At 29.9% G+C, this 18,609-nt stretch overlaps 1 protein-coding gene across 10 annotated transcripts in view; it reads left to right on the top strand.

Annotated features, from left to right (window-relative positions):
• LOC143224859 (ubiquitin carboxyl-terminal hydrolase 24-like) overlaps positions 1-18,609 on the top strand; it is a 277,830-nt gene that overhangs the window by 205,014 nt on the left and 54,207 nt on the right. For all 10 annotated transcript variants that reach the window (XR_013013468.1, XM_076453271.1, XM_076453297.1 and 7 more), the window contains 4 exons: positions 1,285-1,548; positions 2,499-2,637; positions 16,233-16,352; positions 17,051-17,262. Coding sequence is in view for 9 of the 10 variants with exons in the window: in XM_076453271.1 (XP_076309386.1) it covers positions 1,285-1,548; positions 2,499-2,637; positions 16,233-16,352; positions 17,051-17,262 (735 nt within the window). In the remaining variant the exon portion in view is untranslated. The remainder of the gene's footprint in view (positions 1-1,284; positions 1,549-2,498; positions 2,638-16,232; positions 16,353-17,050; positions 17,263-18,609) is intronic.

Here is an 18,609-nt window from a genome sequence, read left to right as displayed (position 1 = left end):
ATGTTTTTAATAAAAGTTGGAAAAAGAAATTTGATCTTATTTCAAATTTGTATTTTTGCTACACTGGTAATAACTTTTATTAAAAAATATTTTTCATTATATGAAAACCAGAAATACAAACAAACATTTAAATACATCATTTCCACTAATATTAGGAATTCTTACACTTTTATGTTTTTTTTTTAAAACATGTTGTTACAAAACAATTATTATTACTAAACACTTATTTTCTGATAATTTGTTATAGCAAGCAACAGATGACAGCATATACTTCTTTCTTTTTATGGCATATGGGCTATAGAACAAAATCGTTTTGGGGAAAAAAAGTGATACCCAGGTGCACACCCTAATAATTCCCATAGTATACTTGAAAAGTTTCAGGAATCTAGGTTTTTTTCCTTTAGAGCAATGGTGCTGACCAACTGATACACACTCAAAAAGTTGTGTAACACCCGTGCTTCCTCTATATCAGTGGTTCTTAACCTTTTTTAGTGTTTGCACCCCTTTCAAATCAGTAATCATTTCTCGCACCCCCTAGAAACTTAAATGTAAAAAAAGCTAAAAATATAAAGCATACTCTTATGTAAAAATATAGATTTGCTTTAATTATTCATGGGCATCCTCGCACCCCTGGTTAAGAACCCCTGCTCTATATGATAACGTACTGAAGAAAAATAACATGAACTTAGCAAATTTCAATATTTTATGCAAGGTCAACACTGATATGGAATTACTGATTAAAAAATCTCTCTACATCAGACAACTTTCACCAACAACATGCAGGCTGTTTTATTACTACAGATTACACATTCTTTAATATGTACACTCTTTTTTGTTGTTACTCTGCTTTCTGTGTGTATCAGGTGTAATTTCACTATTAATAATGTATATTTTGCTTTATATTAGTTGGAGTTTTATAAGAGGATTTTATAACTAAATTTAGTTAGATCACTGGTGATTTAAAGTTAAGCTTTATGTTTTATTTTTTATTTATTGTACATAAATTGTTTTTTTGTTGGTGTCCAGGATTTGTCTTGGACTCTTTTATCCATCATATAAATAAGTCTCCTAGTGGGAAAACAATAACTTTATAGAATGACAGTACTAAAATCCATAATTTGATTCTACACACTAGATGCAGCAGATACTCCAGTGTTGCTTTTCTGTAAACAAACAACCTGAATGAGTGAAATGATAGTTTCATATTTGCAATTTTTCATGAATATTTAATACCTACTTTTATGTTGATGTGAAAAACTCTTAATTCATGCAGGTTTGTTTCAGTCTTTTTTACCAGATTCAGACAGTCTTTGGTCATTTGCTTGAATCTCGGCTACAGTATTACATCCCAGAAAGGTTTTGGAAATGTTTCTGCCTTTGGGGCCAACCCGTCAATGTAAGAGAGCAGCAAGATGCATTTGAGTTCTTTACACACCTTGTAGACCAGCTGGATGAACATTTAAAACAAATTGGTAAAGACCCTGTATTTAAATTCTGCTATGAAGGCCTATTTTCAGATCAGAAGATTTGCCAAGGTTGTCCTCATAGGTGAGAGATTTAACTGCTTTAGCTATCTTTGCAGTTCTTTTCACAAGAGTGTACCATTTAAACATTTTAAAAGTTATTTTGAATCATGAAACGTGTTAATGTTTCTAATCTTTTTTAACTTTTTTTTTCACTTGTGAAATAAAATATATTTAACTCTTTTATTATGGGTATCATTTTCTGCATGTGTCACAGTTTTTTTACAGTGTTGAAATCAAAATTGAATTAAACTACTGTAATATCTTGGTATATGAACAACCCATTATCAAAATGTAGGTGATAAGTCAAATTTTAATATCATAAAAATTTTAAATTCTTAATTTTATTTTTGTTGGGGAAATTTTTTTTAAAAATCCATTAGCTCACTCTAATATGAGAATTGTGACATTTACTCTCTAGGTCTCCTCTCTTTTCTAATTCATTGACCACCCCTTCCAGAAGTATGGAATTTAATGCAAGTTATTCGTAAAAATATAGCTTTTGTTCAGAGAAAGCAAACGTTTTATGAATTTCAATTTTATTTGTTTATGGAGCCATAAACTAAAAATTGGACCTTTCTCTCACAAATTGCCAATATGTGTCAGTAGAATTTTATACTACATAATTGATAAGCAATAGAAAGCCAAAATTTTAATCTGTCAAATGAGATATGTTGTTTATCTGCAATTTGTCACTTAAGGTCTGTGACAAAGGAGTCTTTTGATTATAATTATGGTCTTTAATGTTAAAGATGTAACTTATTCATGAGGACTATTAGTGTTGATGATTCATTTAAAACAATGAAAAGTAGAAATATATTTAATGTTTGTTTAATTGATGTAGATTCATTAAAATAATTAACCATTACTGTAAATATTACTGACTATGAGACTGAAAAATGCACAGATTGATAGGCACATAGTTAGAAGTAGCACACAAGCATGAGTTTATACAGGATTGTTTTTTTTTTACAGGTATGAGAGAGAAGAGACGTTCATGGCTCTTAACCTTCCTGTTAAAAGCCACAGCTTATTGGACTCTCTTGAACAGTTTGTGAAAGGTGAACTTTTAGAGGGAGATAATGCTTATTTTTGTGAAAAATGTGGTGAAAAGGTCAGTAATAAATAGTTATTTTGTTGTTATTGTTGGTTTTTTGTTGTTTTTGCATGTAAAGAAAATATCCTATATGACTAAAAGCATAATAAATAAACTTTTGATCAGATTTAAAGATGTTTTAAAAAATAATTGCAATTCTTTATTGACATCTTATTTATGAATGCAGCCATACACATAATATAAATATGAAATTTATTAAAGGCAGTAAAGTAAAATCCAAGTATCTGAATGTTCTTTTTGTTTTATTGTCTTGTTGATTCTGACAAGAAAGTGTTATTTGTCTGTTTTATCTGCTATGTTGGAAAATAAAGGATTTCACTTTAAGAAAATGAAAAATAGAGGTAATAATTTAAATAAGTTATTTTCAACTAGTAATTATAGTATAGAACTCTAAAGGTTATTTTGAGGTCATGAACTTGGGTGATTTGACTGAGCTCATAGTGAAGAGTTAAAAATTCAATTTTGAAAGGAACTTTTCATCAACATTTTGCTACAGCTTGTCACTGAAGATCTATGACAGAAAAGTCTGTTGATTATATTTAGTGATTGAAAATTATGAGCTCAAAATGTGGTTAATACTGATTTTTTTCATGTATTTCAAGACAGCTGGTTTGTATATTAAAACTTTTATTACAATAAAGTACAGAACAACATTTCAACCTTCTTAGGTTGTATTCAGGTTAACAAGAAAGTTTGCAATTGACTGTTGCAATGGCCCCTAAAAACCCATACCTGTTTACACTCTTGTCCCTAAGACACACCTGGCAACAGTCAGTTACAAACTCTCTAAGAAGGTCAAAATGTTGTTCCATACTTTATTTTAATAAAAGTTTTAATACCCATACCAGCTGTTTTAAGATACATTTTTACTTCAAGTAATCACAACTTTTTTTTATGATTAATTCATTCTTTTTTAAAGAAAAAAATATTTTATTTTGTTGTTTATTATGATAGTGGTGTTAATTACATTTAGTAGACATTTTATAGACAAGATATAATAGAAAAGTACAACAAAATGTTAAGTAACTTTATAGCTAATCCCTAATTTTCTGGCATATGACTAGTTTATAAGATTTAAAAGCTAAAAAAATGTATTTAAAGTTCTAGGAGAAAGTACATAACAAAAGCAATGAGCTGTTTCTTTAATTTTCAGATACATTTCTTTAAAGGTATTAATAATTACATAACATTCCAGTGTATGAAATCAATGTATTTTAAATCCCTGTCTTTGTTTCACCACTTTCATTGCTGTTGTGTCTCTTTTTCACAAAACTTTATATGTGAGATGCAGTAGGTGGTTAGAGAAACATACTTTAAAAACAAACTAAAAATCAAGAATTATGCATCAAAGAAGTAAATAGCTAGTGTTGAAGTCAGTCACAGAATATTAAATATGGCTGTGATTTTATTTACATTTGTGTTTTGTTGTTAGCTCAAAATGAAACTTATAATGTTTATTATAGTGGTTCTTTGGTTGTTATTTCTTTATTAGCTCAAATAATGTGTGATACATTTCTGTTCTACTCATTTTGTGAGCTGCACTTCAAATTATTCATTCTAGACAAAGCTCTTCTCAGTCACTTTTGAAGGTACTTCTGATTTTGTGGTTGTGGTCATTAAATATCTTTTATCATATTTCTAATAAACTCCTTAAACTTTATCACACTTACCCTATTCTTTTTATACTTGAAATTAAGTACCTATTATTTCTTTAAGTGCCATTCATTTCCCCTTTTTTTGAAAAAAAAAAATTAAAATTTAAAGATAATTATTTTGGAAGTTGAATTAGAATGGATGGAGAAAATCATGATTTCTTGGTTTGTCTCTAAAAAATATTTTAATTTAACATTTATATTTGGCCATTTTTTAATCTTAGATGTTTAATTTAGGTAGATTACAATTATATATTGTCCTTTTGTTAAAATCAGGGATGATTATCATACCTAACCCTTTAACAGAAATTTATCTTTATTGAATAAGTAAAACTGGTTGTCTGACCAAACTTATTCCAAAATAACTTTTTTTAGTTATGTACTGAATTGTTAATGTGTAAGCAAATTCATCTTGAATGGGCCATGTTTATGGGATATACACACACACACACACACACACACACACACACACACACACACATATAATGTGTAGTTTTGTAATAAACTAATTCAAATTAATTCTGATACATTGACTCACCTTTGTGCAGATTAAGTATTTTTCTCTTGAAGTTGCACTTTTCTGCCTGAGAGGCTTGCATGCCACTGGCCTTGTGAAACTCACACTTAAAATTCTGGTGAAAGCATGTTGTATTGTGCTTGTTTATGATGATATATCATGCAAGAATGGGAGTGCAAAATACCTTTTTGCACAAATGCTCCCTTTACATTCACACATGAAAATTCTCATTCTTTTCCTTTGGCACAATCATGCAAAGATGCATTTAATTTTGCTGACACGTGTTGAAGTATATTACTTCAACCACTTTACTTTGTGTTTCCAACTTTTCAATATGAATTCACAAATGAATCTGAATTATTTTTCTACTAAAATGTGAACAAAGGTTTTTGCATGTTGAGACAGCAACAATCATTGTCAAATGTGTTTTAAGATCCATGGTGTCACCCGAACTCTCTTCTACCTTCCACATTTCTTTTCTCTACTTAATGAATATCTTTGAACTTTTCCCACCCATCTTACATATGCCTTCTATTTGTGATTTCTTTTCTTCTCCCCAACATGATATTTTCTTTGGCTATAAATTTCCTCCTGCTGTTTTATGCCTTGTTGGGCCAGCCTTTCCACATATTATATGGAAGTTGCTACTTAGCTGAAGCTTATTCTTTCTTAACACATAAGTCATAGGGCCCCAGAAATAATATAATTTATATCTAATTCATTACTCCTTAACTCTTTGACTGCATTGCACTTACTATGTAACCACAAAAGTAACCATGAGATTGGTTTTACTGTACCTTTTTTGTTAATATATGTGTGTATCTGCACACAATTTTGCAAGCTGTTAGTAAATTAAAAGGCTTTTGTACACAAAATATCAGATTTTTTAATCAAAGGTTTACTTGTGAATTTTTCCTTTCAGAATGTTGGCTATCCAACATGCAAAGTAATTTTGATTTTAAAATTACAAATACTTTTCCTCATATGAAAGTTGTCACATTTTTAGCATGATGTCTGTAATGTCTTAAATAAATATCAAACATTTATTTTAGAAAAATTGTATATTTTATCTCTTGTCTTCTCTACCCTAACTCCATATAGGGTAGTTGATTTGACCAATCTCATAACTACCATAAAGAAATAGGAAGTAAGTCTAATTTATATTTTTTTTCTTTTTTAGAATGACTACAAAAATGTAACAAGAAACAACAACTGTTTATCCTAAATAACTTAAATCTTCTAACAGTATGCAACTATTTATTTTTATAATTTTTATTTGTTTTATTCACCTTTTAACTGTGTCCAAGTAATAATCACCCTGCATGAGTTGGAAGTCATGAGGTGCATATGCAGATTTCATTTTCATAACATAAAACAGATCTTTACAAAGTACAAATGTCTTAGTGCTAGCATTTCAGTAATTTGTAAAATGCGGTGATATTTTGGTTACTACACATTACATATGTATGTCTATTACTACTATCAACACATAAGGTTTTAAATTTCAGTTATTTCTCATAAAATATGGAACAGTAAATAAAAACTATGTAGAAACAAGGATCTTTACTTCTCAGAATGTTTCAAAGCTCTTGTATTTGTGCATTGTACATTCTAAGGTTCATTGAACACTGCACTTAAAAGATGTAAAAAAAATAGCTTATAGATTTTTTTATATGGTGCATTTTGGAATAAAAAATTATAAATTACTGCTAAAACAAAACAATTGCTGTAATTTATCAGGCTCCCTAGTTAAGGTGTATTTGAGTCTAAAAAATCTCATTTGTGGTCAGAATATTTCCTTGATCACCACTCTTCAATGATTATAAAGGATTTAGCTATGTAAGTACTTTAGGAAGATTGATAGAGTTATGTAGTTCAAAATGACTTATTTTGATTGGATGTAAACATGTACTTGAGAGTAGTGGGCATAGGTAAACAAATATTTTTAAATTAGAAAAAGTGGGTGAAGCCATTTTGGTAGGTTTGCTAAATATAATGATATCTCAGCAAATAGAAAAAGGAGGAGGTTTGTATTTTCTATTCCAACTTGTCAGTATTGGTAATTTGATTTTCTAGTTCATTAAAAACTATGAACTTTATATTTTATGTCGTTCACAGTACAACCAGAGCAAAAACAGAAAATGATCTACCATGTTTTTTTTTAGTATTTACTTTTGAATTAAGAAATTAAATAATGTATAATATTAAAATTGGAATTATAAACTACAATATTATTATGAATTTATGGGTATACATTCATGAAATAGCAGTTTAACCCATTGGCTGTGGCTGCTCTAAACATCCAAACTTTTTGCAAGCCATACACCATATATGGCACATCCACTTTAAACTGTTAGAGGCAGACCATACCCTATACAGAAAATAAGCACTCAATGGGTTTATAAAATTTTGAATACAAGTCTACAGGATGTAATGTTGTGTGTGGAAAAGGTTAACATATACCACTTAGTATATAATTTATAGTCATAGATAATCATCTCTCCATGTAAAAAAGTTAATGATTAGTTGTATTTACTTTCTTGTTACCATGTAACCCATAATGTTAATATTTCATTCTGGTTGATTACTCTTTAACATGTCCATAAAAAAGGTAATGTTTACTCCTAGTTTGTTAGTTTGTCTCCTATACACGTGGAAAATAATGCTTATTCTTAGTTGACTATACTTTGCCTTGTAAGCATAACTGTTAATATTTGATTTAAGTTCCTCATTCTTTAACATATTTAATTAGAAGGTAATGTTTATTTCTTGTTTATTACTTCTCCACTTGCACACATAGAAGATAATGCTTTGTCTTGATTAATTATTTTTTGACATGTACACATGTTAATTTTTAATTTTAGTTCTTATTGTTTAACACATCCGTATCCAAGATAACATTTTGGTATAGTTCAGTACTTCTCAACTTCTTACTTATCTTATCAGAGGTAATGTTTCAACATAATTAATTACTACTTAATATGTTCATATTGAAGATAATCTTTAGACATATCTAATTACTACTTCACAGGTACACATAGAAGATTGTTAGACATAGTTGATTATGTCCCACTTAGAATATGGTGTTTGGTCATGGTTCATTGCTCCTTTCCTTATACCCATTGATGATTGTAAATAATTTTGTATTCTATAGAACTGTTTGTTAAGATATTAATAATTAATTCTAATTTGTTACTCCTTGGCATGTAATATAAAAAATATGTTGTTTAGTCATAGTTCCTTACTTTTTATGTAACTTAAGTGATAATGTTCCATAATAGTTGATTACTCCTTAATATGTACATATAGTATATAATGCTTTGATCTAGTTCCTTCCTCTTTAACTTGTGTACCTACACATTCATGCTACACATTTTTTATTTTCTTGTCAAAATTCCACTTAAGTCAATTCAGTTGCTTTAGAATTCTTTTGACAAGCCAAGCTATTTTTCTCTATTTGTTGTTGCAGTAGTATTTGTGTATAATTCATGCTGTTGAATGAGTTACTGTATCATGAACTTCCATAATTATCTCTATTTTGTCAAAGTCTACACAGGTGAATTTAATTAGTTTAGAACACCCTTTGACAAGATGAATGACTCAATCAGTTAATCTCACTATAACATATCAACAATTAGGCTGTTCACAACCAAGAAAGTTAACTTTTCTCTGACTAAATAGTATTTCGTGTGACTTTTACTCATTTTCTGCTCATCTTGTAGTAGCTGTTTATATGTCTATCACTTAGGCCTTTTAGAAATCTTCATTGCTTCAACATTAGTGAATTACAAACACAAAATACATTAATTAATAATACTACCTATATTAAACAGTCTTTTCTATTTACCAGTCACACATAGTCACTGTTTCGATGTGGCTACTTACACATAACATGTACTTGTAGAAGTGAAAGTTTAATTTCCCTTCCTTATTCTGTAACACATGCATATAGAAGATAATGCTTAGATGTAGTTCTAGATCTATTCCATTTAGTTTAGTTTCATAACCTTTCATGTTCTGGGAGCACTGGACATTACTGAAGGCTGTTTTCTTGACATGAATTCACTCTGCCTACACATTTGGTCCTGAACCTATTAGTCTTCTGTTGTTCATCTTTCAAATTGTTCATTCTCCTTTTGTTAATTCACAACAACTGTCATTGCTAATCTTTCTTTATTCTGGTCTCTTCTGCCTCTTTTCGCAGACCTGGCTTTCTTTGCTTTCAGTTGTTTCTATTATTCCCTCTTCTCTCAACCCTGACTTTCCCTTTCCAACTTTCCATCTCTTCTGATTCACTTTTATATGTTGCTCTTTCCTCAGGATATAACATCCCTTTATCATTACTTTGGGATTATTCAGTCCACCTTCCTGAACATGTAACTGTCCCTGTGTACCACTTTTGTCACCCTTGTACCACTGTGTGCTGATGTAGAAAACATACTTGTCACCTTGGTCTCATTGTTACTGTTTCTCCTTGCTTCATTACATTGCAACTTATTATTTCTCTTTCACAGGATGATTCTCCTATTATCTGTATGTGTCTTATATTTTAAGTTTTTTAGTGGCATTTTTTCCATCTTCGATGTTTCCTGATATTGTTATTATTGTAGTTCTCATGTTCTTACCCAGTTTCTTATCAAAACTATAGCAGATTCTGCAGCTGTCCATGGACATGAATCCTATTTCTACTTGCCTTTTCACAAAAATCTCTGCCCTTTCCCCTCCCTTCCCCACTTTCTCATTGTTGCTTTTCCCTTCTCCAGTATTCTTTCTGGCCAGTAGTTCCTTCCCTTATATTTCAAGACAGGGGAAAATGGTTACTCCTTTTTACTCTCCTTCAGTTTCTCCTTTTGGTGTTATTTCTGTTATGGACAGATGCTCTTGTTCTATCAGCTTTTTTTTTTTTTAATACTTTTCTCCAGGCTAGCATGTGAATTATCCTCCAGTTGATATTTACACATTAAACTTTTTCCACACTCTGGCTGTCTCTTCTTCAGTGGCATGCATACTTCCACCAATGGCCATTCTTCATTTAACCCAAAACATTTAATGGGTGTTGGTATTATTTATTTCTTCCTCACTGTTTTTCTAACTTTGTATCCCATTATTCAGCAGTGTTGCCTCACAGGTTATACCACATTTTGCATTAGGCCAGAATAAAGTAAATTCCTTATACCATCTTCCTTGGCCTAGTTAGTGCACTATGAGGTTGGATGTTCTACAGAACAAATGGAGTTCTGCATGTGGTATTTATAAACTTTTTTCCAGTCTGATCCAGACTTTACCAATTCTATAGACTATTATTAGAAAAATAGGGTTTCAAGGCTACCCATTATACTACTTCTAGTAAAAGCCCTTTCAAAACTAAACTATCAATGGTCATCTGGGCACATTCTCTAGGTTTGTCTAATGTAAATTCCACCCCACCCCCTTGAGTGGAACACAAGAAACCCTTGACACTGATTAGCTCCCAACCAGTGGAGTGGTGGACCACGGAGAATCCTTACAATTTTGGGAGTAACAGATGGTGCTAAAACAAGTACTTCTATGCTGAAAACTGGGGAAGGGGTGTTTTCAGAGTATAGTATGAATAACCCTAACCTTTCCTAGGTACATCACAATTTCCAAATATATTTTGGATACATAGCTCTCTATCTGTTTCTCCTCTGCCTACTCTTCCATTGACATTACCACACAAGATATGCTTGTGAAGTAATTGATATTCCTTTTAACCAAGTGTGATATATTTCTTGTTAACCCATATTCTCACAGCTCATGAAAGGTCAATAGAGTCTGATGGTTTTATAAGTATCCTTATTAGTTGTTTTCACTTCACACATTTTGCAGCTTCAATGTGCCTCAACTTTACTATATGTATTGACTATCTGACAGCTTGTGTGCCAGTTCTTGGATGGTCACGTATCTACTCTACCCATCCTTGTGGCAAAGATGAACAAATTGCAGTCTCCCATGGGCATGTCTCTATGGATCCTTTGCCAAAGGGAGTTGAACCCAGTTGGTTTCCTTTGGTACCCTCAAAAATAGGCTCATATAGATAATTTTTACACCAGTCTTTCTACCATTTCAACAAGGGATTTTATCAGACTGTGTATGGAAGTGAGTGATTGTGTGAAAAATTAACATTTTCCTTGCCTAAACATATATTTCATTAGATATCTCCATTCAGTTTCTCTCCTTTCCTACCCATTTCTTGGTTACCTCATCAGAGAATGAGAAATTTTTTGTACAGGTGTAGAAAATGCATTTGCACAAGGAGGTGTGTGTCACATTACTCTCAGTGGAGAGTTTTGCTTCATGATATGTCATTATGCTGTAGTGCAATTTTACTCTCAGGGGATTTTCTCAAGACTAATGGCATAAAAAGAAAAAGAAGGTTTCAAAAGTAAAATAACTAACCTATGAATAGAGGTGAGTATCTATCAGAAATATATTTTCAGGTAAAGAAAATGCAAACTTCATCTTTATTGGATATTTAAAATGTGCAGATTATTATCAAATTCATTTAATGTAGTAATTTTTTATTGAATAAGTAAAATTGTTAGTGTCCAACAACACTTGTTCCAAGTAACTTTTTTCTTTTATATTAAATTGTTAATTAATATGTAAGCAAATTCATGTAGTGTAGTTTTTTTTTTTTATTTAAAGTGGTTAATGTCTTAACAATCATTTCATGTCATTTGAGTTGATTTTTTTAGGACATATTGTTGCAGCCGCTTTTCAAACCTTATATGAGTAACTCGTGCATTTTGTTTTGATATGCTAACTTGTTAATATGTAACCAAATCCATTTTGTGTATTTGTTTTTATTGGACACTAATATAGTATTTGGTATTTTTCAGATGAAAATTATATTCAAAATCCTGAGTTTTGATTAAATCAGCAATATTAATTGGGAATTTTTTATTTTATTTTTTTTCAAGTAAAATAAAAGTTATTTCTTTACCTTACTAAATATTTTGTTTTAAATTAATTAAAATAACAATGTCCAAAAAAAAATTTATAGAGCTGTTGTAATCAAAACAAGACCAGGTACATTGCTCCAGTATCTTGCATGTGCTTTTCATGACAATTTTCAAAACAAATTTCCAACCTTTTGGTGTCCTTATGTCTGCTGTGTCATCAAGTGTCACTTGTAGCATATTCTGATTCTCTTATCATTCCATTTAATGAGTGTGTATTTTGTTATAGCAAAGCCACATCTGGCTGTCTACTATGTCCTCTAAAAGGAATGTAACCCCTGATTTTAGCATTGTAACTATGAAAATTTACTGCTGGAGATTCTATTTGATGAAGAATTGCTTTATTCTCTTCTCATTGCAAAGCAAAATAAATTTGTAGATGGAAGATGTTTTTGCAAACTCAATATATGGTTGATTTGTGCAAGCAAAGCAAAAGATAGGGCTGAAGTAAGCTGATTTACTTGAAGGAGCCTGTGTTTGTGTTTAAGAGAGAGTGCCAGCCTTTTTCATTTAAGGGGAGTTGTAGAGTAAGCTATAAATGAAAAAGCCAGGGAGGGAAAGAGAGTTAAGAAGAAATGAGCAGAGAAGCAAATGAATGCTTCATGAACTTTTTAAATTATTTTAACACAATTGATCATGAATGGAATGATTGGGAGAAGTCATCACATAGAGAAGGAATGCAAATAATAGCCCTCTCAATTACACAGTACCTCAAAAAATCTGGCCTTTTCAATTTGATACTAATTTGTCACCTTGTTTGCAAGAACTTGCTACATTAATCAGTTTGAACTCAAATTGCAACCTCAAATCGGCTTCTGAGGCTGCATCTACGTAATCTGTGTTCCTTCCTGTACAAAACTGTATGTGTACTCCAAGTTTGGAATTTGTGGCTTTAAAGATGTGATTGTGTGTAAGAAACACACCCACAGAGACAGAGAGACATTCATGCACGTGTATATAGATGTAAAGGTGTTAATGTTCTAGAATATCTAGCTGCAGTATATCACCATTTTGGATGTTTGAGACAGTCATTTTTTTATAAATACTTACTGTGGTTTTGGTTAGTGTTATAGTAACACCATCATAGTAACTCAATTTTACTTGATGTTTAAAGTAATTAGTATTTTATCTTATCCTTCAGTAAAAAAAATATTTTTTTATTACGTAAGGTTATTAGCACCTTTTTAAAATGCACCTAGATTAATTAATGTTTTGTGATTATTTAAACATTTAATGTTTTTCCAGACTCAATCAATTAATTTATCTTTATCAAGTTGGTAATGATGTACTTAATCAATGCATTTTATTGAATAAGTAGTCAGTATCTTAAGGAATCTAAACAGAATAATTCATCTGAATTCGTTATAAAGAGATTAATGTGATACAAAATTGATTTTGAGTTTTTAACTCATTTTGAACATGTAAAATTTAATAATGTATTATTAAACCCATTCCAAATAATTCATCTTTTTTGGCTATGTAATGTTTATAATTTCTTGCAATTTCCATTAGAGGTGATGTTTATAAGTGTGTTTTTCTTCTTTTTTATGTATTAAGGTATTCATGTCTTAAGAATTCTATCTGAAGTAAGTCATCTTTACTGAATAGATAAAACCTTACTAATTCTTTTTAGAGCAAGGTACCTTCACTGGGTATTTAAAGTAGCTAGTGTCTTAACATACTTATTCCAAGCAATTCATTGTTTTTTTTAAAAGGGAATTATGTAAACTATATAACCAATTTAAATACTGAACTACTTTTTTGTAGTTTTATTTTGAGTATGCATAAAGTGGTCAGTGCTTTTCCAAGCATATCCACAGCAATTCTTGTTTTTGGACTTGTAAACTTTCTTGGTAACATATCAGGTTCATTTTAAGTAATTAATCTTGCCAAGATACATAAAGTAGTTGATGTTTCACCAAATCTGTTTTTAGTTATTCATCATTTTGTTAATGTATTAAATTATTAATATTTTATGAGGCTCATTTCATGCAATTCATCTTATTATTATTGGTTGGTGTTTTTTGAATCCATTCCCAGTTTTATTATTATTTTTTAATGTATAAAATTTGGTAATGCTTTACCAGACTCATTCCAGGTAACCCATCTTTATGTATAAAGTAGTTAGTATTTTATTGAACCTATCCAGAGCAATTTATCTTTTTTTGGAAAACATTTTACCAGACCCTTTCCAAGTAATTCAGTTAATTTATGCATCAGTGAACAACAACATGATGTTTATGAATTAGCCATCAGTTACTGCTGGGCTGGGGTAAAGTCATTACCATTAGGTAAAATGTTAATATATATATATATATATATATCTAAAAAAATAACATTACAAAGTTCCTAGAATGTACATAAATTAAAACCACTGAATATTATCAAACAGTTCATCAAATTACTTCACCACTTGTCAAGACTAGGCAGCTATTTCTCTAGTCATGACAATATCAAGAAACTAAACAAAGATATAAACCCCTATATTCCAAGCCCCTATTCCTCTCATTAAATTTGAAAATATGCTTCAAGCTGACAACTGCTTTTGTTGTTATTTACTTTAAGAAATGATTAAAATTTTGGAGTTTATGGGATACTTTCTATAGACCAAGGTTACAATTTCTTATATGTGTTGACCACAATTTTAAAAACAACAGGCTTTCTGATGACCTGCTTACTATAGGCATGAATACTGTGATTTTCTCGCCTGTCAGTAAAGTAGTAAATTATAATAAACTCGGTTCATTTTACTGACATTATGTAATAACTTCTACCAAAAAGCTTGTAAAATTCTTCAGTAAAAATAACATTTTATAACATTTTTAATTATGAACAACAGGCAAACCACAAAAAGTTTCTATTGCCAATCAGACTTGTCTTAGGTTATCACTTAGATAGCCACTTTGGTAGCAATGTTTTCAAATTTTTCTAAATTACTGTAACTAATAATGTGATTAAGAAATTCCTATTTTATGATCTAACACTTCAGACAATAAAATACAAATTGCATCCATTAACGCTATTTAGCCCAAAACACATCCAGAAGTGTGAGCTGCTTTAACTTTGAAATCTCACTTCTGCAAGAAATCAGAATGCCAACAAAAAAAAAACCTTCACCATATACTTCAGAAACTAAACACTTACTTGCTCTCCACTAAAAAAATTATATTTCAAAGCAATACTCAGAATAATTTTAATAACTTCTAGCACTTTCCTACACAGTACTTTTGTGTACCACAAAGTATTTTATGTTATTTAACCATGATATGGTATCTCATCTTCTTCATTTCATCTTTAACAAAGCACTGTATCCATCCTTCCACAAGCTAGATTTTTAAGTCTCTAGTTTTCGGAGTGTTCGGAGACCTAGTGCTGTTATTAAGTTTAAGCTTGAAATTATCAATTTGCTACTACTTGTTGATATACAAGGTGATTTGACAAGTATCTTCCTTTCTTTCAAAGAAATAGGTGAAACACATCAAGAAAATGGATGCCTTGTATGGGGATAATCATAACAAAAATACATTTTTATATGCTATTAACTATATAAAATGTAGAGGTAAATAGTGATTAAAGGACTATTGTACTACAGTTTGTATTACTTGTTTTTATATATTAATTTATTGATGTAAATGAAGAATTTGAAGTATGAGTAATAAACGTTTCTACATATTTTCTTCATTTTGGAGAACATTATCATTAAGTACAGTAGTACTTAATAGTAGTGATAGTGATGAAGCAAAATGGTGGCCATAAAAATTGCCCATTTGAAACCACTTTTAAAATGTCTGAATATTACCAATTACTGTTTCTCAGTATTAGCTGAACAAAACTAAAACTTATTGTACTTATAAATTTGCCAAAATCACTACATATATGTTTATGGAGTGAATCAAAATTTCACTATTTCAATGAATTAACAACTAAGTGTGTAAGTGAATTTTGAAACAAGTATATAGTAAAATGACAAAACTATTTTTTTCTAGTTCCTGCTTCTGTAAAAATGGGAACATATATATATCTTAAGTTTTTCTTTTCCTTTAGATTGACTGCTCCAGAGCTGTTGATATTTATTAGATGTATGAAGTGGTTTTATGTTATTGTTTTTCTACCATTGTAATTGTATTTATAATTTCCAACTTGTAAGAAACATAGCATATTCTCAATTTTAGAAATTTGTATTATCATCCTCAAATTAAACTACTTCTCTTTTTACAGTTTACATTGAAAGAATGCTAGATGTAATTCAGTATAGATTAATTAATTAATGTTTCAGTATATTATAATTAATGTTTCAAAAAATATTTGATTTTTTTGTGAGGTACTTCATTTTTCAAATTTTAAATATTTTTGTCGTCTTTGTAAAAAATGTTTAGTGAAGTACTTTTTAAGTGGATACTTCTGTTTTTAATGTTGGGTCATGTTATCTTTCTGTATTGGCAGAGAAATACTATTAAAAGGACATGTATCAAATCCTTTCCTCATGTGCTAGTAATTCAACTGAAGAGATTTGAATATGACTGGGAAGCAAACCGAGCTATAAAGTTTGATGATGTCTTTAAGGTGAGAATTTTTATTTTCATGTAAGATAGTTGGACTAATTCCACATAAAGGCAATTGATGTAAAATGTTCCAAGGATGATTATTTGGTTGGGGAAAAAAAAAGTTTTTTGTATGTTTTATTGTCTTATATACCCTTATTTCAGTATTGTATAATCTATAATCTGAGGAAAGAGAACTAAATAGTTTTATACAGAATAATAATTATCCCAAGTTTTTATTAATTTATTTCAGCATCTTTTAGCTTTAAATCGTTTATTTACACCATAAAAAAGATACTTATTCTTTCATAGAATTTTTTGTTTTGCATCAAGTAAATAATACTTCGTGTTTTTGGATTGCAAACTCACTTTTTATAGTATTCACTACTACATTTACTTATACATATATTCATTTTTTAGATGTTTTCCTCATTATGTAGTGTCTACTTAGATAATATTTTTTTATTTACCAAAGAATATTTTTGGTATAAATGCTTCAAAGAAATTATAGTTAGATGTTTTTTTTTATGCTGATATTTTTTGAACATGTTTTAATCTTCTGTAGCTACAAGTGTTGTGATCTAGACAATGTTAAAAAAACTGTAGTGGCAGATTGATTTTAGAAAAGAGTGATATGTTTATTTGATGTAGCTCAATCTCACTTAATGAGGAAGTTGTGTATATATTGTATTTGTAGTTTCACTGATATTTGTATATTAGTTTCCGTGGAAGTTGGATATAACACCATACACAGTAGAAGGAATACAGGAAAGAGATGTTGTTAACTCATCCATGCAAAAAAATGAAGAGGAACTATCATCACCAGCTACTATATCAAAGGCTAACTCTGCAGTGTATGACTTGGTGGGAGTTGTAGTTCACAGTGGTCAAGCAAATGCTGGACACTATTATTCATACATCAAAGAGAGAAAGTAAACCATAATTGTGAATTATTTTAATGATGGTGTATAATTTGTAGTTTACATGTTTTATATATTAAATTTGTGTCAGAAATTCAAATCTTTACTTCTTGTTCAATTTTAATAAATCTTAGCTTTTAAATAAAATGCACTGAAATAAGATTAATGTAAAATATTCAGTGAATACCATAGGTTTATTCTGTATATTTGATATTTCTCAAGGAGGCATATTGCTATGAAAAATTTAATAAACCATTCATTTTAGAAGAGTACCTTATTCATAAGTGCTATAAATCTTTGAAAAAGGAAATCCTGGAATTATGAAAGACCTAATAATTCAAGATTTTGTAAAAATGCTTAATTTTTATTATGAGGCATACCTTTTCAATAAAGGATAGCATGCAATTTAAAATAATTCAATATCTCTGTTGTTATTAAAAGAAATGCCTTATTTTAATGAGCTGTAATTATCTAATAAATTACAATATAGAATTAAAATAGATATTCAATAATTCAAGTGTAAAAGAAATGCTCTATTTTAATGTGAATAAGCATGTTACGGAGGACAGTCTACAATGCTTTTAGAAGAAGTGCCTTTGTGTTCATCAGGTTTTAAGCATTTGGTAAAGGAAGCTCTGCAGTTGAAATGAGATGTTAACCCTGGTGAATCTAAGATAAAGACCTTATTTCTAGCAGGTATATCTTTGTATTAAAGGGGTACTATGCAGTTGTAAAGATCCAATAATTCAAGCAATTTCCAAATAAATGGCACATCAGATGTGAATCTAACTAAAAAGAAGTAATCTAATGTTTTAGATATTTTTAAAATAATCACCTTTTTTCATTATAAAACAACCAAATCCTTCAGTCCTGATATATATTTCACATAACTCATCTTTTCTGTTGAATGTTTCTGACTCTTATAGTTACTGGAAGCTTGTACCTTTTACAGGTTTCAGTAATTGTTGGTTTTTGTGGTTAATGGCTTGTACCATCACCTCGGTACAATTGTTAATTAGTAGCTTAGTTTTATCCTTTGTTTCAGATGTTAACCTGCTACTTTCCTCAGGGAAGTCCTAACAAGGACTGTTTTTGTGTTGATAGCAGCTGTAATTTGATGCTGAGTCTTCTTAATGAAAGTCTGGGATGATCTCATCTAATGTTGGAATCAACTAACTATTTAAATGTTTTCATTTTGGACATCCACGTTGTACTAGATTAATTGAATGTGATAATGGTTAAAGGAATATAGAAGTCACCTTTTTTTCTTTTGTGCCATTCATATAATATTATTTTAGTATTATTCCAATTTATACTGTAGGCTTTAGATAATGTGTTGGTTTTACCAAAATTTATTAT

Source organism: Tachypleus tridentatus, chromosome 1 (genome assembly GCF_004210375.1).
Source record: "Tachypleus tridentatus isolate NWPU-2018 chromosome 1, ASM421037v1, whole genome shotgun sequence".
Lineage (NCBI taxonomy): Eukaryota > Metazoa > Arthropoda > Merostomata > Xiphosura > Limulidae > Tachypleus > Tachypleus tridentatus.
The sequence above is the reverse complement of the archived record's forward strand: the minus strand, read 5'-3'. Positions and strand labels throughout refer to the sequence as shown.